We start from the raw sequence: 27,652 nt of genomic DNA on the forward strand, positions 1-27,652 counted from the left end.
CGGCTCTGCAAAGGGACCTGCCAGGGACACTGGGATTCCCGGGAATGCTCCACACCTGCTGGAAACCCGGCTCTGCAAAGGGACTGCCAGGGACACTGGGATTCCCCGGAATGCTCCACACCTGCTGGAAACCCGGCTCTGCAAAGGGACCTGCCAGGGACAATGGGGATTCCCGGGAATGCTCCAGCCCTCACGGTGACCTGCTGGGCTCTGCCAAGGGACCTGCGGGACTCCTGAGGACACGGAGGAGCGGGACACTGCCCGGAGCCGCTGGCACAGCCTGCAGGACAGCAGGGCGCTGGAAGGAGTTCCAGGAGGAAGGTGACTTGGGGACACGGAGCGATGGGAAGCCCTGGCTGCAGTTCGGTTCAGCATTCCCTGCTGCTCTCACCTGGGCTCGCGTTCCCCGGGAATTTTGGGGTGGCTCGGCTGTGGGATTTTGCTGGACAGGGCTGGGTGATGCTGACCCCCACAGGTGCCAGAGGGAGCTTTTGGGACAGCAGGACCAGGCTGTGCCCCCGGCCTGGGCTGCAGGGGAAGGAGGGAACCCCTCCAAAAGCTGTAAATGAAATATCAGCGCCTCCTGCTCCTGTTCCCTGCGGGGAGCTGGGACCCCTCCTGCCGCAAGGGAAATGAATGTCAGAGCTGCCGCCCACAGCTGGCAACTCCTCCATCATCCACACAACCAGACCCCAAAGACAGGCAGGAACTCCTCCACGCCCGGTGCCACCCCCCTGAAGGAGCCGGGATGCCTCCTTCCCTCCTGAACGCTCCCTGCAGCACCAGCCCGGCTCCCTGGCAGCGCAGCTCTCGGTGCCCCGAGCTTGCATTGAAAACCTTGGATTGTCCTTGCATTAAAAACCTTGGATTGTCCTTGCATTAAAAACCTTGGATTGTCCTTGCATTAAAAACCTTGGATTGTCCTTGCCCAGCTGCACTTCAGCACTCGGAGCTGAGGATGTGCTCAGGGCAGGAGCAGCAGCCACGAGCACCTTTCCCTTTTCCTCCTTTCCTTTCCTTTCCTTTCCTTTCCTTTCCTTTCCTTTCCTTTCCTTTCCTTTCCTTTCCTTTCCTTTCCTTTCCTTTCCTTTCCTTTCCTTTTTCCTTTCCTTCCCTTTCCTTCCCCTTCCCTTCCCTTTCCTTTCCTTTCCTTTCCTTTCCTTTCCTTTCCTTTCCTTTCCTTTCCTTTCCTTCCCTTCCCACCTGCATAAATAAACCTACTTATTTGAAATACAGATTAGATTTTCGAACCTGCAGGGCTCCAGCTAGCACAGTCATTTCTTTTCATGAAGTAAAATAATTCTTGCAGCCCCCTTCACGAAAAGCACAGAAATAACGAAATATTTTATTGTTTTGTACAACCAAGACTTGTCCCTCTCTTTCCCTGAAGGTACCAGCCCATCTTATTTTCCCAAACTTTTACAGGACAAAGGCACCTAAACTAAAATTAGAAAGGTTGAAATCCAGTATTGGAAATTTTATAGCACAAGGCAAGCCCTGACTGGTTTGGATCAATGCAAATAAACTTTGGAAATAGAGATTCTCACATGTGATCAATTCATAAAACCTTTTTTTCCCCCTGGCTCTTCCCCACCCCCTGCAGAGTAAAATCTCATTTCTGTTATCATGAAAATAAAGAAATGGAGGTCATAAAATATTTAATAAAAAACATGTAAAAACCAATATAAAAACCGTGTCTATAATATAGAAATAGCAAATTGCTTCTCTCCAACCTCCCCCTAGCTGTGGGTGACACAAACTTTATATTAATATAAATATCAATTAAAATTTCAGAATTAAATTTTAGAAAGCTTCAAGCTTTTTTCCCATAGTTGCTCCTTTATAATTGTGACTATTCTGAAGTGAATCAGGCAACAATCAGCAGTTTTTTCTGTAGGAAATAGTTCCACATAATCTGTAAAAATCCAATTTTCATGTCAGATGATTCAAACCTTCCTCCTGCTCCAGTCCCAAAGGGTAAAATCCCACAGACAAATCCAGATCTCAAAGTTTTAATGCCTTAAAAACCAGAAAACAAAAGCTATTTTTAATTTTCCCTCTGAACTATTACAAATATGCAGTAGGTTTTTAAACACCCACCTGAGCTTTTGCTTTTGCCTCACTTGAGGACTTTATTTTTCACCTAAAGAAGTATTTTTCAACTTCCCTTTTTTATAATCAGAGAGGATTTACTGTGGCCAAGGTTAAATGAAGTGAATGAACTCAACTGCCACCCTGCAATGGCAAAATTTGGGTTATTTTTGATTATTGATCCATCACAGCAGCACCTAAAAAACTGAATTTTAATCATGTTAATTAATCTCTGCTTTTTAGGTTGGTTTATGATGGTTTAAATCAAGTAGTCAGGAATTAAATTAGAGGTATTTATTTTTAAATAATTTCTTGTTCTGGGCAATAATGTAACCAAAATGTACCTGAAACATTTGCATCCTTCTGCTATTTATTTTACTTAATACTGAAAATAACTGAAAATAGGTAAAAATATAATCCAAAACTTTGGAAACTCCAGAAAAACCATCTCAAAATTCCCCTGGCACGGATGGTGGCACTTCCCTTGGAATTACAATCCCTAAAATCCCTGCCACAATGCCAGAAAAGCCATGTAGGAACATTTTCTACTGAGAAATTCCTGAAATTCAGATTTTATACCCAGGGTCACAACTGCATTTAGAACCTGGGTGCTTTTCCACAATATTTTGCTTTGTTTTCTATTTAACACCAGGATGCTCAGGACTGGATGTGTGTGATAAAAATGGAATTAAACAGTTCTCCCACCCCCTCCAAATGTAATTAAACCACCCCAAATATTCTATTTTTAGCACTCAGTGTTGATCCCCACATGCAGCAGCTCTCAGGTTCATTAAAAAACTCCTCTTTGATTTGGTTTTATTAAGAAATTTATGAACTGTGCCAGAGAGGGTCACACAATGGTTTACAAATTTGCTGTATGTACAGATATTTAACATTTTGCTGGTAACACTTGAAAGATACATAATAAACCTTGTCAGTGATGAATAAACTGGTAATGTGTTTATAACATGAAGAGAAAGCAGCCAGCTTCGGGTGTGAAACACAGAAAAGTGAATCTTGATGAAATAACATAAATTAAGAAAGATTATTTACAAATCAAGGGTTTTGGGCAGAAAAAAGACAGGGAATACTCTCTTATTTTAAATATTCTTGTCAATTTTACACGTCAGATGCTACAAATGCTGTTTGTTACTTCCAACAACCCTGAAATCACATTCCAAAGCATTTTAAACCAAAAAAACCAAAACCTTTTACTGCTGAATGTTTTGCTTAGTGACAAACCTGAAATTATCTGAAATCATCTGTTAAAGAACTCACTACAAATATGTATTGACTCTACTGTGAGGGAAATATTTGTACTTTAGAGGCTCAAGCTCCTTTTTTTTTTTTTGCATTTTCAGCACTTCCAGTTTGCTAAATTTGTTTTAGGGCAATTGAAACAAGTCTGGAGAGGTCCCTGGGCTTGCAGAAATAACCAAAGTGCTTAACTTGGGGCTTAAATTGTGATTTCAGGAGAGGCAACCCAGGTTAAAGAATATTAATGGCAATGAAAATTTAAAATCACTGAGAGAGGAGCTGTTCATTCCCTTTTTTCTCATGTATGTAGTCAGCACTGGAACCAGAATATAAACCCAGCTCAAAATGAAAGGAAATAATTAATCCTGTGTGTCACCCAAGGGTTCAAATCCACAGAAATTCTCACTCCTGTGACCCACAAAATGTTTGCTGTGGCTTTTTTTTTTTTTTTTTTTTTACAACAAATCAGTATCAAATATTGAAGCAGCACTTTGAAGGTGCCCAAAATGTGAATTACTGCTGCACAGTCACACTGCTCCTCCCTGCAGCACTGGCTGCTGCTCGTTCTCTTTCTTTAGCAATTTCCATCTCTATTTTGGCTTTGATTTTATTCCAATCCACTTCCAGCTGTAAGAAGAGAAAAATGAAACACACAGAGCTCAACATCAGAGAGGGCCAGGTCAGTTATTCCATGTAAAAATACAATTATCAAGTGTTGGGTACCCAAACTCATGGAAGGTGTGAAGGCACAGCTGAGTTCTAACTGAGCTTCACCTTTAAAACAAACCAACCCGAGCTATTTTAATAAACCTCATTGTGTCTGGCAATAAAACACAAAAATAACCTGCCTCTAATTCAACAGCATGACATCAGTGTCCTGTTACTGAGAATTTAGCCCTGCATCATTAATTTAGGAGTGATGTCTCCTCCAAGGAGCTGATAGGATGTCAAACCAGTTATCTGCTCCCACAGCAATCAGATTCCTGCTTGGAACTGCCCTTCTGCATCAATAAATGCTTCAGTTTGAACCTTGGCATTCCTCCTGGCATTTTGTGGCTGTGCTTTGTGCCAGTGAAACCCCAGGCAACACACACAGCACAATACCCCAGCACAAATGTGGGAAGGAAAGTTGTTTCTTCCCCAAAAAATGCTTGACAAGGAAATAAAAAACGGATCATGGTGCATTTGATGACCACAACAACATGTCCAAAATGTCATTGTGCAGTTCAGTTTATTGCTGGAGAATTAACAAAGGTGGGATGGGAGAAGGATTTCATGGGCTGCACAGGGAATTCTCCTCTGTAATTAAGCAATGGAAAAACAGGGGGGATTCTCTAAGAGGGAAAGTGAAATTTAACACCCACATTCTCAGGTGAAAATGTAATAATAATACCTCAGTTCTAGAGGCAGTGACTGGCCCCAGGATTCTCAGGATATGTGTAAGGTATGAGAACCTGAGATACAAAATAAGCACAATTTTAGATCCTGCCTGGCTGCAGAAAATAGAGGGAAATCTTATTTAAGCCTGAAGAGGTTTTAGGTTGTGAGAGGGAAACTGAGACCCTTTTTTACCCCTGAGAAGGAACAGCAGCACAAAATCATGCTTTGCTTTTCAATTTCTTTCTGATTTTGCTTTATGAGTCTGACAGGTTGCATGAAGAATTTAATTACAGCTTTAAATTCACATTATGTGGAGGGTCACAGATCCAACAAAGACCTCCAGCAGATGTGGAAAAGGACTTTTTCCCTCCAGAAATCTCCTGAGTGAGACCCCAATTTCAAGAAAATCTCCAAATTTCCAAATTAATTTTAGAAAACTTCAAAATCTCTAAGTCTCATGACTGAGAAAGCTGAAAAATCACCCTGCTCACACCTTGTCACTGCCAAGGTGGAATTCCTTAGGAATCCTGATGGAATCTACAGCTTCCTCCAGGATTTTAAGAAAATCAGGATTCTCTCCAATGTCCATCAGCAGCATCAGGGAATTTCTGTGATTTTTGCTCTGTAATGGGCTTTAGAGAACACACAGAGCTGGAAAAGCTCCAGGATAAAAATGCCTGGAGTCTGTGCTTTATTTCTCTGTATTTTCCAGGTAAATTACTGTGGAATGGTTCATTAGGGGCTGACTTTTGTTCAGGAAATGAGACTCCTTAAAGTGCTAAAAGCTAATGCCTTCCATTAGAAATCCAGCTTCATTCCAAGTGTCCTGGGCAGTGCCCATGGAAGGATGTGAATTCCCAGCCCAGGTGTTCCCCCACCCTTCAGCTGCAGGGATAAAAGGATTCCACACAAAGGAGAGGTTTTTTGGGATCATTTCTCTCTCAGAATGCTGAGGAACAAGGAGGGGAGAAGCAGGAAGGAATTGTGGCTCTCCTGAGGGAAATGTGGGGAAATATTGCAGTGGAATCCAAGATCCAGCTGCTGAATTTCAGGACGTGCCCTCAGCCCTCAGGATCTGTGAAACACTAATAAATGGATTTCCTAGGGATGCAGAGGGTTTCCAATACATGCATATGGAATTGTTGATTGTATTTAAAATCAGAATGGTTTGCAGTTCATAAAAATAAAGATTCATAAAGATTTCTTCAAAGTTTTTTACTGTTTCTATCCATAAAATGCCACAAAAAATGTTGGAAATATTTGAGAGACTCATTGAGCCATGGTGATGTTTAACTCCCTGTTTATAGAAAACAACTGTGCCTTCACTTTTGTGATCTTTACCAGATATTAAATATATATATATAGTGAATCTTCAAATAAAACCCATGCCCAGCTATTCCTGGCCAATATTAGCCCAAAACCTGTAAGAATTCCACATTTCTGTTCACATTTGAACCCCAGAAGGAAACCAGAGGTGCAAACCCACCCCACTCTCCAGCAGGAACAACCCTGGGGGATACTTACACCTTCTGCATACTGCAAAAACCTTTGGTTGGTTTCTTTTTTCCCAAAATCCTCCAAGAATTTCTGTCTGTAAGCCAGGACTGTGTCCACGTGTGTCCTGTGCTTCACTGCCAGATCCAGGGCTCTGCAACAGGGCAGGAATGGGCTGGGGAAATGCTCTGGCACCTCCACCATCACCCAGAAACTCTGAGGCTGAGGGCAGAGATCCCAAATCCCACCCCAAAATAGGATCAGGAGGTACAAAGTAACCAGTGATGAAAAATACCCAACAATTATTCCCACTAACAACCTCATCACACCACTAATTTGAGCCCAGGAGGCTTTTTATTTCAAGGAAATGCAGAATATTTCAGAGTTTAGCACAAAAATAATAATGCTTAATAACTTTTTTCCTAGTCAGAAGTAGGTTCTGAACAGTCATAATACACATATTCTATATAATGTTTATAAATATTGTATAGGTGGAAAAAGTCAGACATTGGATTAATTTAATTCATTACTCACACTTGGATTCTTCTCAGTGGCTTAAGAACACTGATATTTCATCTACAGAGTTTTTGATGATAGAATAAAAGAATATTCTTTTCCTAATATCCAACTTAAACCTCCCCTGACACAGCTTCGTAACAAAACAAATTACAGATTTGTGGGGGAAAAAAAAATCAACCTTTTGCCTGAATATATCAATAAAACAGCAGAGAAATTAGGAGTAAACAACTCAGAGGATTCTGTCAGAAAACAGAATGTGGGGGTTTTGTTTAAATGAGAAATTCCTCCTTTGTTTTCTCAGCCTTAATTCATATTTTCTCCACCTACACAATGCTGGGAGTCTGGGTAGCCACAATTTTATTTTTAGCAGCAAGACATTTTCAAGCAGCCCAAATTCCACAGCCACTCTGGGGCATCACTGGGGGCTCCTCTGTGCTAGCAGTGATGAGAAAGCAAAATGTTATTTCAAAATGTTTCCAGGCATATTTTGGGCTTTTATCACCAAATATTTGTATTTTCTAAATACAAAAATGCTGGGTTTGTTGGCTATGATTTAATTAGCTTTTTTTTTTGAAGTGGTGGGCGATCAAAAGATAAGAAATGAGTCAGCAATAAAACAACTGATGGAAATAATCAGGAAAACGTATTTTAATGGGAAACAACTCCTACCTCTCCCAGTTGTAAAGGTTGATGTTGATTTGGATGGCCTGGTAGACCAGGCCTGCCTGGAGCAGGAGGGTTTCAGCCTCCTGGCTGTTGCCACTGAAGAGCAGCATGTGAGCCAGCCTGGACTCCTTGGAGGGCAGCTCCTTGATGGAATTGATGTACTGCACTTTGTCAATCTGCTCAGGAGGGGGACAGCAGGGAGATGCATTCACCAACTTGGCTTTGCAAGGATTTCATTCCGTTTTAACTGTGCTTTCTTACCTCGCCGATCGCCGCGTAGGCGATTTCAGCTGTGCTCATGTCCTTGTTGGCCACTGCCATGGCTGCCAAACAAGCCCACAGGGTCTGGTCCTGAAATTCAAAATAAAAACAACCTGGAAACCTCCAAATGTTCATTATCATGCTGCAAGTGACTCCTCAAAGCAACTACACAAGGCTTAAAAATCCTGTGTAATATTACGTTTCTCTGCGTGTCATTTATGGCACTGTGCTCTGAAGTCTCTTATTAGGAAATGATTAATTATTTCTCAGAACTAGGAATTAGAAAAACTTCATGGTAATAATAATATTACACCTTTTTATTATTGTTTTAAATATGACTTTTAATTATATATTTAATTATTCATAAATATGTAAATTCATACATTATTTATTTTTCTATATTACATTTTTACATATTTCCTTTTTTTTACCCTTTTATTATTATTTTATATATTACTTTTATTGTTTCTGTGAGGGTTTTTTGGGGAATTTCATGCAACCTTGAGGAAACCCCATGAACACAGAATCTAGGAAGATCCTAAATGACATTTTGATGGATTTTCAAGTGACAACATTTTGACAAAGACACACTAATAAAACATATTTTAATCTAATTTAAGCTACAACATCTAAAACTATTTTCAGACAGAAAAAATGTAATTTTGGACTTGCTGGTCCAGGAATTAAGGAGAATTTTGTTGAGTGTGCTCAGTAACAAATGTGGAAATAAAGACTTTGCACTGTGAAGGTTTCAGAAGGATCACTCCTGACTGAAATCAGAAATGAGCAGCTGCACTGAGGGAGTTCTAAAGACATTCCCAGATTTCCCAAGTGACTTTTCCATCACTCAGGAAAAACCCTCCTGCAGGAAGCCCAGAATGTGGGAAAATTAAGATTGTTCAGAGAATGAAATGCTCCTAAAATTTTCCTCACATTCTCCTCCCACTTCCCTGTTATTTAGAAAATCAGGTGACAAAATGCTGAAAGCTCAGCCTGAAATTATCCAGGAGATGAAATTATTATTTTGATGCTTCCAAGTTGTTTCTTGTTGCTTTTTTCCCCTCAAAAATATTACCTATTCTGTTATTCCTGATTGGAAATACTTTTTACTCTCTAACTGGGCTGCCAAAATCAAAATATCCTGACTTGGATGCTTAAATCAGGTGATGTGGACACTGCAAATAAAGATTCTGTTACAATTAATTCTACTTATGCAACACAAATGATCTGGATGTGCATTAATGTAATAATTGGTTACACAAATATCTGAAATACACATTTAAGGTACTAAATTTTCTAGGAATAAATGGGAAGGAAGGTTTGAAGGGCTTTTGTTGTTTTATAAACTACCACACTCACCTCATCTGTTGCTGTTGTCTAAATAAATACAAAAGAAAGCAATGGAAAAGGAAAAAAAATAAAAAGAAGTGAAATAAACTATGGAAATTAACAGGTAATTGTGGAAATGTCACTTTTCATTGGTTATATTAAGGCCCAAACCTTAAAGATAAAGGTTGGTTATATTAAGGCCCAGACCTTAAATATTGGTTATATTAAGGTCCAGACCTTAAGTTTAAAAACTTTTAAAAAAATTAAGTTTAAAACTGAATTCTGGGAGCACTTGTGTTCAATCCAGCTGGATTCTGGTGTGGCTAAAAATAAGAACTATTATTTTTCACGGAAGTTACGGAATTAAGAAAACCACCTCATTTTCCATGAGCCACAAAGCAGGCCGGAAATGAGCCGCACCATTCGATACAGAGAGATTGCTAAGGAAAAACACTTAAAACCACAGAAATGGTCGTGAATATTCCCAAAAATGAGATGTACCTTGACAAACCTGCAGAGCCTGAGCCCGTCCTGCCAGCGGGAGGAGCTGACGTGGCCGTGCAGGATGGCGGGGTACGGGGAGACGTGCAGGTGCACCAGGGACCCGTCGGCCCTCCTGATTGTCACCTGGCTGCCCACAAAACTCACGATCTGAGGGCTCTTGCTCAGCTCACTGCAAGCAGAAAGAAAAAGAAATGAGTATTTAGATGTTTTTACAGGAAAAGGATTTAAGATCGGTTATTTGTGAGCTGGTGTTTTGCTGCTTTTAATTGCCGACGTCATCGGAACAAATCTTTTCTGGGTTTTTTTTTTTTTACAAAACCTGAGGTAAAATTTTAAGAGAAAAAATTCAGATTTTGCTTTTACCTCAAGATGCTGCTCTGCTTTCTAACCCTGCATCATAATTTCAACCCTAAACTTTATGATTTTCTTTATAAACCCTTTTTTCCTCATTTCCCAAGCAAGAAACAGGAGACTTTTACAAGTTGCAAGGTCAGCTTTTACTTCTCCCAAGCACAGTTTGTTAAGAAATGAGGGAAACAGTTAAAATAAATCATATTTGGATTTAAAAGGATTTCTTACCTGGCATCTTTTTCGTACAGGGTTTTTGGGAGAAGGTCTTTATCCACGTAGACTGTGTTGGGATAATACCAGACTGTGAACCTGGAATCCTGGATCCCACAGAGGATGTTGCAGCTGTCATTCCAGGCCAAACTCTGCACCATTGTCCCTTCATGTACAGACAACAAATAATGATAAGCAATGAATAAATAGATAAAGAAATAAATAAGACATTTCCAGGAGAAACTTCAAAATAAAGGGAATTATACCAGGGTGCTCATTCAGCATTTTTGGTTGCTTCTCTAAGGTTTTAACCCCAAATTTGTAGCATTTTTAAAAGCTGCTTTGGATGGCAATGATAAAAAATCAACAGAATTTAGATAAAATGTACTGAAATTGTTTCTACCTCCATCATATAATAGCCAAAGTTTTTTTTTTTCAAATTCAATTTCACTATTAATTAAGCAAAATGTTATCTCTTGTATTAAATACAAATTTATTTCCCTCCCAGCATCTTCCCCAACATCAATTTGAGTTTTTCTCACCTATTTTGACAATCTTCTGCTCTTTCCCAAACCTTTTCACTGAGGTGATGAAAAGATCTCTGTTCTTATCAATAAAAGCTATTTTCCTCTCACTTGTCAGTCCCTTCTGGTCCAAGGCAATCTCCACAATCTCTGTCTGAAAAGATAAAAGAGAATCTCTGATTCTTCTTTTGGAGATTTTGTATTTGGACATTCAAATTGATTTTTTTTCCTAAAAACAAGGCACCAAAATTCTTGGATAAACTGGGTTGGAAAAACATTTTGTGTGTGATTTATCTGTGGAATAAATCATTCCATGAGGTTAAAATTAAGATGATTTTAAAGTCCTTTCCAACCCAACCCATTCCACGATTCTGTGATTTTATAAACTGAATTTCACGAAGATTAAAACAATTCTGAAGACAACACAAAGCATTAAAAGTCAGCTGCAAAGCTCCTTTCTATTAAGATTTTAAAACCTTTAATGGGTTTTTAGTCCCATTATTGAGGAAAACCATTAGTGATTCTTAATTTCTGAGTGAAATAAAGACATTAAAGCACTTATTTTACCTTGTGGGTCAGAGGTTTTCCATCACCCAGTGGCTTCCCAGATAAAGCTTCAAAGATGTAGATAACTGAAGAAAAATAATGATATACTTTATTAATAAAAGCAGAAGTTCTTAATGGATTTTCCAGGGATTCCACACTTTTTTGGGCGTAATTTAGTGCAAGTGGATAAAATATTCCATGTGAGGTTCACCAGTGATTTTCACATGGTGGTGAAAAAAATCTTATAAAAAACTGAATTTTCACTTCCTATCCCTGTTTTTCATTTCCTGTCTCAAATGTGCCTTTCCAGAAACGACACCAAATTGTGCTAAAAGCCTGCATCAATAATCTAAATAAATCCACATTTCCAACATCAGACTGACTCAATCTTAACCCACAATTTCATCAGTGGGAATGTTTAGAAAGAGAGAAAATTAAAAAATCCCATCAGGGAGTAAAAACTTATTCTATTATTTTCTGTAAATATTCCATGGATCTGTAATATTCTGTATTATTTCTGTAAATATTTCTGTAATATCTGTAATATTTCTGTACATATTTCCATGGATTCCATGGCAATTCAGAGCCAAACCATTCTCTTGAAGTTTTTAAATTAATTTTAAGCAAGACCTATAAGTTGAATTCATTTTTATACTAAATATATATATATTTTTGTGCAAAATAAAGCAGGATTTACCCTTCTCATCAGCCTTGTCCCTCACTGCCAGCGTGTCATTGCTCAGGGACACTGTCAGGGCATTTAAAATGTCTGTCCTCATGCCTGGGTATTTTGGAGAGGAAATCAATCTGCCTTCATAGGAATATAAATAAAGTCCTCCACCATCCACGAGAAGAAAATGCCTAAAAAAAAAAAAAGAAAAAAAATCCCCAATGACAAAGAAATAAATCACTAAATAATATAAAACATGGTATTTTCCACAATGGGAAAGTAATTGTTTAATATCCTGCAACTCTTCTTCCAGCTTCCATCATTCCTAAGCTTTACATTTTCAAGATACCCTGGAAGTTCTGTATGGAAAAGTTTGGTTTTTTTTAATGTATTATCTATTTCCAAGAGAAATATTTATTATGTCAAATATTTATGATTTTACCTGGGTATTTTTTGTTTATTTCTGATATTTCAATTTGAGCTTATTTTGTTCATTATATATATATATATATCTCTCTGAATATATATCTATATAACAAATAAACTTATTATAAATACAATAAATTATTTTATAACACAGGCAATATAATAAATAAATAAATATATATGTATTTATAATATAGATAATAAATAAATTTATTTATTTAATAGTTACATTCTGTTCATAATGAGCATTTTAAGAAGTCAGGTACCTCTCTGCTTGGAGAATCAAACTCACAGTTCCTTCCTTCAGGTCAAAAATCAATGGAGTGTTCCAGTTCCTTGTCCTGCAAATATAAAAAAATCAGCATTAATTAAAAATCACTAATTCCCACATAGCTCAAACACAGAGTTGGATTCAGCAAGCAAATCACACACTTTTAACCAACAAATATTAATAAAAGGGAGGTTTTCCAACTTCAGACAGCACTGAGGAAGCCAAGGAACACTGATGAGCACAAAATATGATGGAATAAAACTCCTGCCTTCATTGTTTCACCTCTTCACACCAGCAGCAGCTGCCCCAGGAGTCTTAAAACCAGCAAAAATTATTTTTATATGGATTGTTTCATTTCTAAAATATTTTAAATATTTCTGACTCTTTTACAGTGATCTGCACTAGTGTTGACTGAGCAGATATTGCACTGATTATTTCAATTAATTAATTCTTGTGCTTCCAATGAAGTTTCTGCCACTCTTTTCCAAACAATGTGAGGAGGAGGAATTTGCTTTACTCACGAAAATATATAACACTGCAGGGAAAAATTAGCAAGATCATATTTATATGGATTATTTTATTTCTGAAATATTTTAAGATATTTCTGACTCTTTTACAGTGATCTGCACTGGTGTTCACTGAGCATATATTCCAATTAATTTAAAATAAATTAAAAAAAATTAAAAATAAATTAATTCTTGTGCTTCCAATCCACTTTTCCAAACAATGTGAGGAAGAGGAATTTGCTTTACTCACGAGAACACATAACACTGCAGGGAAGTGGAGACCACCAAGTATCCATAATTCAGGGAGGCTTTGATGACCCTGTCCCGGAATTCCAACAAATCCACGGCGTCGTTGATGACATTGTGCACCTGAGCACAGGGAAATGGTCAGGGAACGACACAAAAGAGCTGAAATTCAAATTAATTCATGAAATATTCCTGCTGAGAAAATCATTTGAGAGGGAGGAGTGTTTGAACTATCAATATTGTTTTGACTGTTTTGTTAAATTTGCTGGATATACTGAAGCAGATAAGGTATAAAGATTATTATAATGAATATAGATATGCTTATTTTTAAAAGGCTTGTTTATAATGGTGTAAGGCTTAGTTAATTAAATAGATTTATGATTTTTTAAATTTATTTTGAGTTTGGTTACATTTTTAACCAAACTCAAAAAATCCCATTTTAAGATTGCTCAGCTGTTGATAATTTGAATATTTGAAATGAACACGTCAATGTTTATTTCACTGTAATTTAAATAAATTTAATGTGTGTTACTTAAATAAACACTTCATCCAGACAATCCAGCAATATCCAGCACTGGAATGAAGATGCTGCAGAGCTCTGGAATTTTTATTATTCCACAGCTGGAAGCACAGGAAATCCAGGAGACAGGCTGGGTGAGCAGGTTGTGGTTTTGTTATTCTGCTTGAAATTTGCTCAAGAAAATCAGAATTTGCCTCAAATTTTTCAGCTCAGAGATTTTAGGGAGCTAAAAATCCAAGGAGGGGGGACCTTAAACAAAAAAGTGTCCTGGTTTTTGGTGGGGTTTTGGGGTTTTTTTTAAAGATGTCACCATTCTGAGGGTGGTAACTTCCTTGTGATGTTCTCCATTATGCACCAATTGCAAAACATGGGCTGACCTCAATTATTCCAAGAGCCTGGAAACCATTTCCAAGGATATGTTAATTGCTATGCCCACCACAGCATCACTAATTAACTTTGCCATTGTAATACTCAGGAAAAAAAATCCATCTGCAAGTTTTTTGTAGGATTTTGTAGGATTTTCCTACATAATATATAGGAATAAAATCACTGTAAAAGAATGAAAATTAAAAATGAGTCAGGGTTAGCTACACTTCCTCACTCTTTGCATATTCAAAAAGGGAATTCAAATCCCATGGAGATCATTCCCAAGTGCATCTGGAACGAGTCAATGTCTGGGAATGAGGGGAAAAATTGGGAATTTTGAGCTGATTTGTGCTGTGTGCTCCCAGACACTGACTCACAGCATCCCACCCACGGCCCCAGCCCCAAATCCAGCCCTGCTGCTGCTCCAAATCTTCCCAATTCCAAACCCAACATGAAAATGAAAAAAAAAAACCATTGAAGGGTCTCATTAGGAATTTAGGAACTCGATGCTGAAAAGCCCCAAATGTGTAATTTGGAAAATGTGGAAGGATGGAAATCTTGATTATCCCAGAGAACAAACCTTGTGAGTCAATGTCTGGGAACACAAATTAAACCCAAAATTCCCATTCTGCATTAAAAACAAGCTTTGTGATGGGGCTGCCCAGCTCTGAGGGGATTTTACCTTCATGGTTCTTCTCTTAATTAAGGTAATTTGGAAGTTTTGCCACTCCCAGTGCTGCTCCACCACGTGGGCAAAGATGACCTGGCCATTCCCACAGGCTCCGGCCAGCTGGGTGCCATCGATGGACCAGGAAATGGCAAAAATGCTGCCAGTGCTGGGCTTCTCCAGGGCATAAGACCACTGGGAACAAGAAAAAAATAATAATTTCAGTTACTCTGTAATTCTAGGAATCATTTCTTGTCAGAAATACGTTTGCAGGGTTGGGATTTTTCAAGCAGCGACAACAAATGAAGTTTTTGTTGAGTTGGGATTGGATGTTTAAGTCTGGAAAAAAAATAAAAGGAAAAGCAGAAATTAAAAAGTCACAATGCTGGAAGTACATCAGGTATCAGTTTCCTACTCATGATTTATTCCAAGTGTGATCACATTCATAAATCCAGGCAATCACTACATAAAATTAAGGTGCTTAAGAAATAATTACATTTTCTCCACTTTGTTACTGTCCAAGTGAAGGATTAATTAAAAATTTCCTCCAGCAAAGACCTTAATTCTTAATTGCCTCAGCCTTAGCCATGAGACTCCTCTGAAGTTTAGATCCTTATTAATAAATTCTTGTCAAAAATTAGAATTTTCAGACCAAGACACTTTAAAATTTCCTGCATATCAGAAACACAAATCATCCTGAATCTCCAAACAGATGTTTCCCTGAAAATGGATGACAAATAAGAATTAAATAACCTTTTTAGGGAATTTTAGGAAGATATTCAAGCAGATTCTAAAACAAGCAGCAAATCTCAATTATTTCCTCTTTATGTAATAGAATATTTTTAAGGAGTAGTAATAATGTAGGAGTATAAGGAGTAGTAATTTTGTAGTAATTGAAGAATGACCTGAATATCCAAATATGTTTGAAATCTTAGAGAGCAAATCAAGAATAAAAACCATGTGATTGAAGTTAAATGTAAACATTGGATTGACTTTTGGGTACATGAAATTATCCCAAAAGGGGCGCAGCTGGAAGAAAATCCTCATCTGATGCTTCCAACACATTTCATATTCTGATTTCTTTGGACTCAAAAGGTTCAGTGGGAAGGGAATTCCATGGGGTGAAATCCAACCCCAGTGGTGCTCCTGCTTTGGGAATTCTGGGAATTAAAGCTCTTTTTCCATACCAGGGGGTCTAAAAGGTGATGCTGGCACTGCCTGAATTTCCATTTTCAAGCCTTGGTTTTAAGATTTCACCTTCCCCATCATCCCCTGTCTTGGGAAGGAAGTTCCCATTTTGGAATTCCAAGGAAGGAAATTCCCATTTCTGAGTTCCAAGGAAGGAAATTCCCATTTCTGAGTTCCAAGGAAGGAAATTCCCATTTTTGAATTCCAAGGACGGAAATTCCCATTTTTTGGAAAGAAATTCCCATTTTTGCCCAGTGCCCAACTGCTCCGGTGCCTGGCCAGGCTGAGCTCAGCCCCGAACCCTCCCCATTAATTAACCCCAGTAATTAAAGGCTGAGCTCCATTCCCAGCTGGAATCTGCCTGGGATCACTCTCAGGAGCTGTTCCAGGCTCCTCCCAGGCAGACCCGAGGTCCTTTCCCCAGGATCCAGGATCCACCCAGGAGAAGCAAAGGCCACAAACCAGAATTAAAAACCACTTTAAGGAGCTCCAGGAATGTTTTTTTGGAGCTCCTTTTCCATGGAAAGCAGAGGCACTGCAGCTCTGATGGGATCCATTCCCAAAACTCCTTTAATAATTTTTTTTTTTCTTCAGGCCATTGAAAATCATTCAAGTATTTGCAGATCATAGCCTAAAATCCCAGGAAAAGCCATTTCCAAGCTTTATTTTCCAGCTGTTTTGAAGGCTCTGTGTAACTCAGAGCACTCCAGTGATTCATGCTCCCTGCAGACTGCTGGGCCATTTATCATGGCCATAAAATCTTATCAGAAAAATCATTTGAGCTCTTCATTTTTAAATAGAAACAACTTAAGAACCAGAATAGTTGCTGTGAAATTCCTAAATAAGACAGAATTATTATTTTTTTTAATTTTGGAAAGGTCTGACTGTGACTCCAAGAATTAATATTGGTCCAACATTAATTCAATATTTTGGGTTCTACTTGTCTTGTATAATAATTTTTCACTGACTTCTCTCAAGAACAAACCCAGGAGTTCTAGAAGTTTTGTTTTATTAAAGAAATCCATAAAAGCAGCAACTTGAGCTTCCCCCTTCTGACTGCACAATGCAGTAAAAGTTTGCAGGATGTTTTCCTCTATTTTCCAAAGATATCAGGCAATATTCCACATTTTTAATTGAATTTCTAGCAAAATTTGATGGAATAGAAAAATATAAGATGACCAGTCAGATGTGCAAACTGCCAGTGTAGTAAAATGGCCAAAATTCCCTCTGTAATACAAGAAAAGTTTGAAGAATGTACAAGAGAATTTTAAAATTTATGGATTAATGGAAATAATTGTTTTTATTACATAGAATTTTCTCAGCAGAATGTTGAAGGCAGGAGTAAAGCAAAGGGCAGGGTTTAACAGTCAAATAAATATCAATGTATAGATAAACAACATCAGAAGATAAATGTTCAACAAGAAGAGCACTAACAATTTGGAAAATAAACAAAACCATTAAATTAAACTGATCAATCCCATTCAGGGTAAGTCATTAAGAGAAGATGCAGAAATATATTCAGCATTATTTAAATAGAAATTGGATGCCCCTATTTACTAATTGAAATGATTCATTTGACCAGTGTTTCATTTTTACTATTTTTTATCACTGATCCCTCAGCATTCCCAAGTCTCTGGGAACACAACTTGCCTGTAGGACAGCTGCAATAACTTATTTTATATTCAAATATACAATTTCTTTTCATGACTTTTAATCGAAAAAATACAATTCAAAATGTTAATATTAAATTTGTAAGTTTGGTGTTCACCACGATGCTGCTTGAACATCCCAGGGAGGTGGGAAAAAAAGAGCAAAAAGAGCATTGAGTGCAAGAATTTAATTGCATTATGCCCCAAAGTGAAGACATATGCTGGAGAGGAGTTAATGATAAATATTTATTGTCCTGATGGCTCCCTGGGGAGCAGTTTGCCAGGGCAGCTCCGTTCCATCAGCCACAATAAAAGTGTCTGTGCTGAGCAGGAAAGGCAGCTCTGCTTCTCCTCAGGCTCCCTGGGAATCCCTCCCTGATTTCCCTCACCCAGCCTCTTCTGCAGGCAAGATTTACAGCCAGGGCCATTATTTACATTCAAAACCCTGGATTTAAAGAGAATAAAAGCTGCTCAACACACAGAGCAGCTGGCAGCAGCTACTGCCCATTTGTGTTTGAGCAGTAATGAATAATAAACTCAGGTATAAAATTAAAAAAAAAAAACCCTCTTAATAAAATCAGGTAAAATAATCTTAATTTTCTATAAGAAATAAACCTGTCTGCATTAAAACTCTCAATGACCTGTTCAGTGTCAAAGGCTGATTAAAACATTGTTTTTTAGCTTGCAGGAGTCTGAGCCAGACTTAACAGTAAATTACAGAGCTGTAGATATCAAAATAAATCATATTTAAATCAGCAAATTGACACTTTGCAAAAGAAAAATGCATTTGAGATCTCTCCCTTCTAGATAATTATAATTAAATTTCACTTACAAATTGGTAATTAAATTCCATTTATACACAGTCAGTGGAAATCAGTGAAATCAGAAACACTACAGATGGTGAAATAGGAAAAGTCAGATTTTATCCTTATGCCTTTTCTCAAATAATCTTTAATTTTAACCTTATACCTTTTATAACCTTATTACAACCTTATAACCTGTTATTATAACCTTATACCTTTTCTCAAATAATCTTTAAAGGTTCCTCTTCATGAAATTATAATATTTGAAACACACACTCCAAATTCCTGGTGAGGTGAACCACAACTGACTGAACACACCCAAAACACCACAGCAATTTTTACCCAAAAAGAGCAATAAACACAACAAGAAACCAGGACAATGAAAGTCCCAAATAATCAAAGTTTGCTGCAAAAAAATCTGAGGAAAAATGTGCAGAATCACAGGAAACCCCCAGAGACAATGAGGACACAATCTGTGCTCCCAAAAAGGGAGGTGAAGCTGAATTAAATTGATTTAAATTTGAGACAAAGCTGCAAAAAACCCTATAAAAATAATGATTAGGAGTAAACCTTCAAAAGAAAAAAAAAATAATAAAAGTGGCTATAATATCATAATATAATATAATATAATATAATATAATATAATATAATAGTAAATGTTTCTTCCACTTCTTTTTCTATCAGGTTACTGTTATACATTCCTTTTTATGGTTAAAAATAGCAAATTATTATTAGTTCTGATGACAAGAGATGCTTGTGTACTCTCTGGTTTTCAGGTAAAGAATTTCATGTCCCAAAAGGCAAAATATTATTAAAAATAAAGTATTCTGCTCAGCAAAAAGGTGCTGGCAATCACAAGCAGTTTTTGCTAATAAAACACTCACCTGTACACTGATATCCTGAGGAATATTTGCTGTATTATCAATAAATCTGGACAATTTCCAGAGTTTTACTCTGGACTTTTTAATTTTTATTATATTTAGTAATTTTTTTCATATATAGAAAATAAATCTGCAGAGTTTTACACCGGAAAATATTTTAAAATAATTTAAAATAAAACATTTAAAAAATTAAAAATATTTTTATTATATTTCATAGATATTTTTCATTTAGATGAAATAAATTTGTAGAGTTTTACTCACCCCAGTTTTATCACAGAGACGTAAAGTGTTGAAAGACCCCACAGCAAACAATTCTCCATCCAGAGCCCAGGCAATGGCAGTGATGGGATACTCGTGGGGCTGGGAATTGTACAGGACACGGCCAAAACTGTCCCAGACCTGCAGCAAAATTCAGATTTCCATCCATGGCACCACGCTGTGGGTGCACTTAGATTATTCCAGAAAAATAATTTCCCCTCATGTTTTAGTGCAATTTGAAAAATCACTATTTTACAGTTCATTTTTAGTTTATATATATATATATATAGTAATTTTGTTACTGCAGAAGTCTAATTTCCCCTCATGTTTTCAGGGTAACTTGAAAAATCACCTGTATTATATAGATATTGAAAAAAAAAAAATAGAGGTATTTAATATATGTCTTGCTTTTGTTTTATATAGATATATTTTGTAATTTTGTTACTGCAGAAGTCTAATTTCCCCTCATGTTTTCAGGGTGACTTGAAAAATCACCTGTATTATATAGATATAAAAAAAAAATATAGAGGTATTTAATATATGTCTTGCTTTTGTTTTATACAGATATTTTTTTGTATTTTTGTTACCCCAGAAATGTAATTTCCCCTCATGTTTCCAGTGTAAATTTAAAAATCACCTGTAATATATATACAAATAATGATATATATTCATATATTATATATATATTAATATATATCTCACTTTTGTCTTATCCATATATTTTGTATTTTTACTACTCCAGAAGTGGAATTTTCTCTTGTGTTTTCAGTGCAATTTGAAAAATCACTTGTATTACAGCTCACTTTTGTTTTATATATATATATTTTGTATTTTTATCATTTTAGAACGATCATTTTCCCTCATGATAAAGTGTAACTGGAAAAATCACCTATATTATTCCTCACTTTTATTTTATATACACTTGCTATACTTTCATTATTCCAGAAGTATAATTTTCCCTCATGACATAGAAATTGTAGAAATAATGCCCAAGTTAACTAAGTGTAACTATACATATAAATGTATCTATATAAGTATAAATAAATATAGATATGTGTATATATATATACACACACAGAGGTATATATAATTTTTTAATGAGTATTGGTTTATTTAATGCACTTGCTTTTTGCCATGGTAAATATCACATAATTCTAGATAAAATATTCTGTATAAAATATTTTTCACCCCTGAGTTTTATTTACTGTAAATTGCCCCAAATCTATAAAAGAACCTGCAAATTAAAAAAAAAAAATTAAAAAAAAAAAATTTAAAATGGAAATCAATCCACAAAACAATTTAATAATTTATTGGATTTTTAACATTTCTTAATTGCATATTTTCAATCACAGCCATTACACAATTAAATGACAGAACCAACACATGATCCATTTAAAAATCAGTTTTTAATTAAGGGAAGATACCCAAAAGGTGCTTTGTATTTTGGATGCAGATTATATGAAAGTATTTCCTGCATCCAAATATATATGAATATATTTCAAAATTTACTCAGGGATTCACTGATGTCCCTGTAGAAGAAAACAGCATTTTTATCTCCTCTAATTTGATATATCAGCTTAAATTATTTCAAATAATCACTTCTATATTTGTACATATTTTTCTTTTTGATTCTCTCCCATTTTGACAATTTTCATCCTGCTGTATTTAAAAAAGATTTGTAATTTTATCGTACTACACAGAGTGAGGTGTATTTATAAATAATATAATATTTTCTTGAAAAATGAAAGATTTCTAATTCCATTTTTGGGCTTTCAGGGTAAAATTCCAGAATTTCAGGATATCTAATACATTTTTGAATCAGGTAGTTAAAGTGGAACCAGAACTCACCTTATATCTGCAATCTTCCCCTGCAGACAGGATCAGATCATTCACTGAATTCCAGTCAGTTTTCAAAATCAGGCCATCGTGGGCTTTCCACTGAAAGGAAAAAAATCAGTTCAACAATTGTGACAACTCCTATTTTTAATATTCATCACTCACTGGACTTGATGATCTGGAGGTTTGTTCCAACCTTAATAATTTTATGATTTAGCAGAAAAATAAATTAAATAAAGCCTGAACAAGGCAGAATCAAAGCACAAAAATCTGCCATAAAATCCTCCACCCAAAAATCCATTACAATTTTTAATCCAAAAAAATTAAAATTCAATAACTGCTTCTTAATAAGACAAAAGGGAAAAGGCTTCTGTATCTTTATTTCTGTAAATAAATCTTATTAATGACTCAGATTATGAATGGTACCTGCAGAACTTTAGCATTTGGCTGGAGGGGTTTAATGATCAGCTGCTGCCCTGAGGTGTAGAGAACTTTGTCAGAGTCAGGGGCCCAGGACACTGAGTACACTGGAGTTCCTGTGGGCATGGAAAAACACTCTATTTTTAATAGATAAATAATAATATTGATGGTAAGATACAATTGTGCATAATAAATAAAATACATCATTATATGTAATATATATATAAATATTTAAGTACATAAAATACATCATTCTTGCATAAAATATATTAAATTTATATTACATAAATAGCTATGTAGATAACACTATTATATAAATGTACATTACACATTTCTCAAGCCTCTTTATTTACCACATTAACAATTCCTAAAGCTTTTACAAGTGAAAGGTTTTAAGTCCACAAGACTTACAGGAAATAGCTACATTTTATATCTACATTCAGATTTTATCCAGTGATACAATTTAGTCCCAACTGTCACTCCAGAAATACAGAAAATCAAAATAATACTCACCAACAGACTTCAGAAAATAAACCTTTTAACCCCAAATTATGAGGCTGAACACAAAAATGGGTGGAAAAAGTTTTGTGTTGCACCTAAATTATTCTTTTTTAGATCTTTGAGCTCTGTAATTAACACAGATTTTTGTTTTGCTGCACAAACATCCCATTCACAAGTAACTTCCAAAATAAATGACAATAAATCCAACTGGCCACAGGCTGGACAGATTTTTCCCAATTAACTGAAACTTTCTTAGACTGAAACTCTCAGAATTTTGTATCTGGAATAAAACTGACTGTTCCATTTTAAAATCATGTTCCAGTTTTCAAATGAGATTTTTTGAAAACAGAATAAAGCAAAAATTACATGGAAAAACATCCAAGGAAAAAAAAAGAATTTAAAAAAGTCAGACTTGCCAACCATGCAAATATTTTCCATATTATTTGACAAGATTTGTCTCCTCTGAAGAAAAATCAAAGGATTTTGCTACTTGATTCCTTGAAATAAAAAGAAGAAAGTTAAGTAAAAAGCTTCTCCAAGTATTAAACTCAGCAACTGATTTAAAATTGTTCAAATAAACAATTTTAATGTAACTTTATGGTAATAAAAAACACCAAAAGCCTTAAAAATGCTCTTACAGGGTAAAATTCTCAGTGACAATTTTGGCATATTAAATTCTATTTCCAAAAATGACTCAGGAATATTTTTGTATGGGAATATTTTGATGAGATTTAGATAATTGACTGATCTGCCCTAAAATCATCCACTATCTCCCACTTCTCCCTGTGCAAAAAGCTGATTTTATTGTGGTTAAACTCCATCTGAGCTCCCAAATATTCACCCTCAAAATTCAGACCTGGTGTCGTTGCTCCTGAAGATTTCTGTATTTCACAGATTTTCTTTCAGGGAATTTTATTCCTTAAAAATCCAGGATTATGGCAGATTTTTTAAACTTGTCAACCATCAGAGCAGACGAGTCCCAGAAACACAACATATATTAAATAAACGTGGCTCTGGCTGTTTTCCTCCTGGCAATTCCTGGTGAAAATGCCATAAATTCTGTCCCCAGCTGGAGCAGAAATTCTAAATAAACTCCTTTTTTTTTTGTCCTTTCCTAATGCTGATCTAACAATCAGAGGAGTTTTCTATTTAAACCAAATGTTTGCCTTTTTTATGATGGCTGAGGACTTAACCACAATTTCCAGGGCTTAACAGCAGGAGCTGAGTTAACTCATTTCCTCCTGCACTTAACAAGGGCTGCCTTGGGAAAACGCTGCCAACACCCTGGAAAACCCAGAGGAACAGCCCCACTGCAGGGAGAAACAGGAATATTCTGGGAAAAAAGGAGGCAAAAAGGCAGAAAATTGGGATTTCAGGAAGGAAGGTCTGGCTTATCCCACAGCGCACTTGGTAATTGCAAGAGTTTTGTGGGATTTTGGATTGTCACAGGAGGAGAAACTTTAATTTAAATAATTTTTTTTAGATCTTGGGAGGGTGTTTCCAAAAGAATATAGGTATCAGGAATGAATTCCTCTCTGGGGAGGGCTGGGATGGAATTCCCAGGATACCTGGAAGTGCTCAAGACAGGTCTGGGATAGAGGGAGGTGCCCCTGCCATGTGGGGATGGGCTTCAAGGTGCTTCCAACCCAAACCATTCCAGGATTCCATGCTAATCTTGTGGGTTCTCAACACATCATCTAAGAAATCCATGGAAAAAAAGGTTTCCTCATCAAAATGGATCAGTGGAAGCCCAAACACAACATTTCAGTGTAAGGAGAAGGAGGAACAAAAAGAATTTTAAGGGAATCTAAGGAGGAATAAAGGCCAAAGACAGAACAGGCACGTGGATCATCATCCCAAAATACCAGCCTGAAAATTTATCTCTAACACAAAGAGTGGGATGAGGCAAAGGAATGTTGGCAGTGGGAATTTCTTCAGTTCTTGTTATAATAAAGGAAGGAAAAATGGTTGAACAATCCTGTCCTGACCCCAGGTGTGGCCATGCTTAGCACAGGGACTGTGGGGTTCTGACTCTGACTTTAAAGGATTTCAGGGCCTCACAAGATTTAAAGTTGAAAACACAAACACAAGGTGACAGTTACTCCATGGGGACCCAACTGTGCTTTTGTACTGCACCAGAAACTTGCAGAAACCCATGAAAATTCATATTTCAAAGGACAGCATGGAATTTACTTGATTTGCTTTTTCTAACCTCAAATAAGCAAAATAACGCCTAAGAAACCTGACAACATAAACTGAGAAATGTTAAAGAATATGTGCTTCAGTTTGAATATTTTTTTTTACATTCTGGTTCAGTTGGTTTATCTTTTTACCTGACAAACATTGCATGTGCACGTGAACTTCCTTAAAAGAACTGCAATGCATTTTAGATTCAGTGCTGTGGTTAAAATGCCTTCCCCGGGTTGAAAGCATTCAGATCATTTGTTTCAGACAGAGATAAGGGCCTGACATTTAACCCAAGCCCAGGTGCATGTGGTTTCTTCAAAAATGTCACAAGGTCACACGGGCTCCATCTATGAAGTCTGAAAAACAAATTTTAGCTGAGGATCTTCACTGAAATGGCACCAAATCCTCAGCGTGGGATGAGACTGCTGCCTAAAAATATTTCAGCACTTTGAATTTGAAAAATGAAATACTGTTTAAAAATCATACTAAAATGCAACTCTGATTTACATTTACAATTAATTAAGGCTTTAACACCCTGGAATAAACCATCACTGCCATATTCAGGGTCTGTTATTGAAATATATCTCAGAACAACCCAAATGAACAAGTTGTGATGGAGCTTTGAGCAAAGAACTCACCTTGCTGAGCCAAGGTGGATCTCAGCATTCCACTTTTAGACCAGATTTTCACTTGGCCATCTTCCCCAACTGCAAATGAGCACAGAAATCAGCAATGTTCAGCCTAACAAATGTATTTGTATTTACTCAGGAAACACTGGAGTTAAAATAAAGCCAGCTTTTCTTACAGGTGAATTCCTTTTGTTCAGTCTTCCAAACATGCAATAGGAAGTATATGAAGGAAAAATATTTAAGATGGTTCTTTTTTTATTATCAAGAAATTTTCCTTTCCTGAAAATCCCTGAACTCTTTCCTGAAGCTGGTCCTAGGAAGGGAAAATCCATCATTATTTAAGCATCCCAAATTCTGTATTTGTGATTCCTTCAGTGGCCCAGAGCTGCTTAGAGGAGTCTGAGAAGGCCCAGGGGAGCAGGAGCAGATTTGAAGGATTCAACAGGAGATTTCACAGCTGATAAATGGGAGAAGTGAAGGGAACTCTGCTTGGATGGCTTTAATTTTCTACCATAACTGTGTGTTACCAAATAACTCAGTTTATTTACTGAGGAATTCATTGCTAAACTACACAGCACAGCTAGGGAATTGTACACCACAATTCCTGGTGTGGTGTCATTTTAAAAATGCTCTGGTCCTTCAGTTTAGGCCTCCCAGATGCAATTAATGAGGAAAAAGAAATTAATGGATTCTTCCATTCAAATATAATTTATTTACCACATTTCAGGTTTTTCTATCTAGCCAATGTTGTTTTAAACGTTTTAAAGAAGATGTTAAACAAACCCACTCAAACTTAAAAATCTTATTTGTGCACATTTGATGCTGTTGAAATAGAACCATAAAAATATTTGAAGTGGTGCAGTAGCAATGATTTATTTCTTCTTCCTCCAAGTACAGCTGTGGCATAAGAGGAGTTGATCTCCTCAGAATAAACTGGAAGTGGTGATGAATTCCCACACTCCCCAAAAAGTGTCAGTGTCATGCAGTCTCATAAAAAAAAAAAAAAAAGGGATTCAAAAGACAATTTTGACTTTGTCTTTGGAGAAGTTCCTGAGGCAAAGCTGTCTTTAAAAAGAACAATATTTCCATCCCTCTGGGATTTCAGAGGAACAGGCCAGACAGAGTTCCTTGAAGCAGCATTTCAGAGTCTGGAAATGAGCAGATCCAAAATTATCTTCAGTTCTTGTGGCCTGAGCTGGAAGTTGTCCAGAGGAATCAGCTGTGCTCCATCAGCAGGAGGCTGACACCACCAGAAACCCCAGCACAGGCAACTTCAGCAGTTCCCCTCAAAACCCAGATAGAATTTGGGACAAAAACTACCAAAAGCAACTCATTTACTAAAGATTTAGGACAAAAAATGGTGTAGAAATGAAGAAATTCTGGGCTCACTCCCCTAGCATGAATATAAACAGGCTGTAGGTGATAATTACTGATAATTAAGGAATAAAGCACAGGAATATTCAAGATCAATGAGCCTTTTTGGCTAAAAAACCCCAAATGTGCAGGGATATAAATGTACCAACTTAGCAACTTTTTCTTGTAACAGACAGAAAAGAAAGAAATCAAATATTCTCCTTTCTGAAGTTCAGAACAGCCACAAAACCATCTAAGCTCTCTGATATTAAAACACTTTCAATTGGATTGGATGACTTAAATGAAAAAGAGAAATATTTTTACTAGATCTGTTAATTAAAATGGACAACACTAAGCTAAAACAGCATTAATTAAACAGTGCAAAATGAACTCCTAGTAAACAAGGTGGTAACAACCTCTGTGATAAATAAGACCCAAAAAAGCAGATTATTATTTTAAGTTTTCAAAGCCCTTTATTAATTTAGGAATGCTCACCTGTAACCAGGGCTGTTCCCTCATAATTCCACCTTCCTGCAAGGACAGCTCCACAATGTGCTTCTACACTTTTCTCCACTCTTCCTAGCTTGGAAATCAAGTGGAATTTCCCTAAAAAAATATATATAACATATAGAATTTACAGAATTATAGATAATTAATTATCCAGTAAATTATTATTAAATTACATTATTAATTACATTCTATATTGTTACAGAAGTGCTGGTACCTCCTGTGGAAAACACACAAACCAAGAAAGCAGGAATACAAAGAGAACATCCAGTTGTTTTTCACAGCTCAAATCAGAACTATTCCTGCTCCCATGCTGGAGCTGGGATGGAATTCCACAGCAGCCAACCCCAAAGTTTGTAATGACTTCAACAGAAGGATCAGGAAGTTTTTCTTCCCAAATAAGGGATGCTGCTTAAATCCAGGAAGATCAAATTTAAACTGGAGCAAAGAGCAGACAATGGAGGCCTTGGAAAAATGAGCAGTCCAGTAATAGCAATGAACTACTTTAAATCAAATTATTTTTGGTATTATTTGATCTAAGCTGCCAGACTGAAGCAAGGGAGTTCCTGAGTGACCAGAACTTTGGCACAATCACCCAGCCAAATCTCTGCCAGTGCAAAATTTCCAAGGAAAAGA

The 27,652-nt window shown here is 36.6% G+C and overlaps 1 protein-coding gene across 5 annotated transcripts in view; it reads right to left on the reverse strand.

Moving 5' to 3' along the window:
• Positions 1–2,890: 2,890 nt before the first annotated feature.
• IFT80 (intraflagellar transport 80) overlaps positions 2,891–27,652 on the reverse strand; it is a 29,700-nt gene continuing 4,938 nt past the window's right edge. For 4 of the 5 annotated variants that reach the window (XM_041406040.1, XM_041406037.1, XM_041406038.1 and 1 more), the window contains 17 exons: positions 27,005–27,115; positions 25,166–25,234; positions 21,846–21,955; positions 21,432–21,521; positions 19,587–19,724; positions 14,820–14,999; positions 13,256–13,374; positions 12,495–12,569; positions 11,830–11,993; positions 11,154–11,218; positions 10,605–10,740; positions 10,081–10,228; positions 9,499–9,670; positions 7,669–7,758; positions 7,411–7,583; positions 6,253–6,376; positions 2,891–3,975 (listed from right to left, as the gene is read on the reverse strand). In XM_041406040.1, the coding sequence (XP_041261974.1) occupies positions 3,862–3,975; positions 6,253–6,376; positions 7,411–7,583; positions 7,669–7,758; positions 9,499–9,670; positions 10,081–10,228; positions 10,605–10,740; positions 11,154–11,218; positions 11,830–11,993; positions 12,495–12,569; positions 13,256–13,374; positions 14,820–14,999; positions 19,587–19,724; positions 21,432–21,521; positions 21,846–21,955; positions 25,166–25,234; positions 27,005–27,115 (2,078 nt within the window). In that variant the 3' untranslated portion in view covers positions 2,891–3,861. The remainder of the gene's footprint in view (positions 3,976–6,252; positions 6,377–7,410; positions 7,584–7,668; positions 7,759–9,498; positions 9,671–10,080; positions 10,229–10,604; positions 10,741–11,153; positions 11,219–11,829; positions 11,994–12,494; positions 12,570–13,255; positions 13,375–14,819; positions 15,000–19,586; positions 19,725–21,431; positions 21,522–21,845; positions 21,956–25,165; positions 25,235–27,004; positions 27,116–27,652) is intronic. The other variant, XM_041406041.1, reaches the window with a different exon arrangement.

Source organism: Onychostruthus taczanowskii, unplaced genomic scaffold (genome assembly GCF_017590055.1).
Source record: "Onychostruthus taczanowskii isolate IOZ18803 unplaced genomic scaffold, ASM1759005v1 scaffold24, whole genome shotgun sequence".
NCBI classification, from domain to species: domain Eukaryota; kingdom Metazoa; phylum Chordata; class Aves; order Passeriformes; family Passeridae; genus Onychostruthus; species Onychostruthus taczanowskii.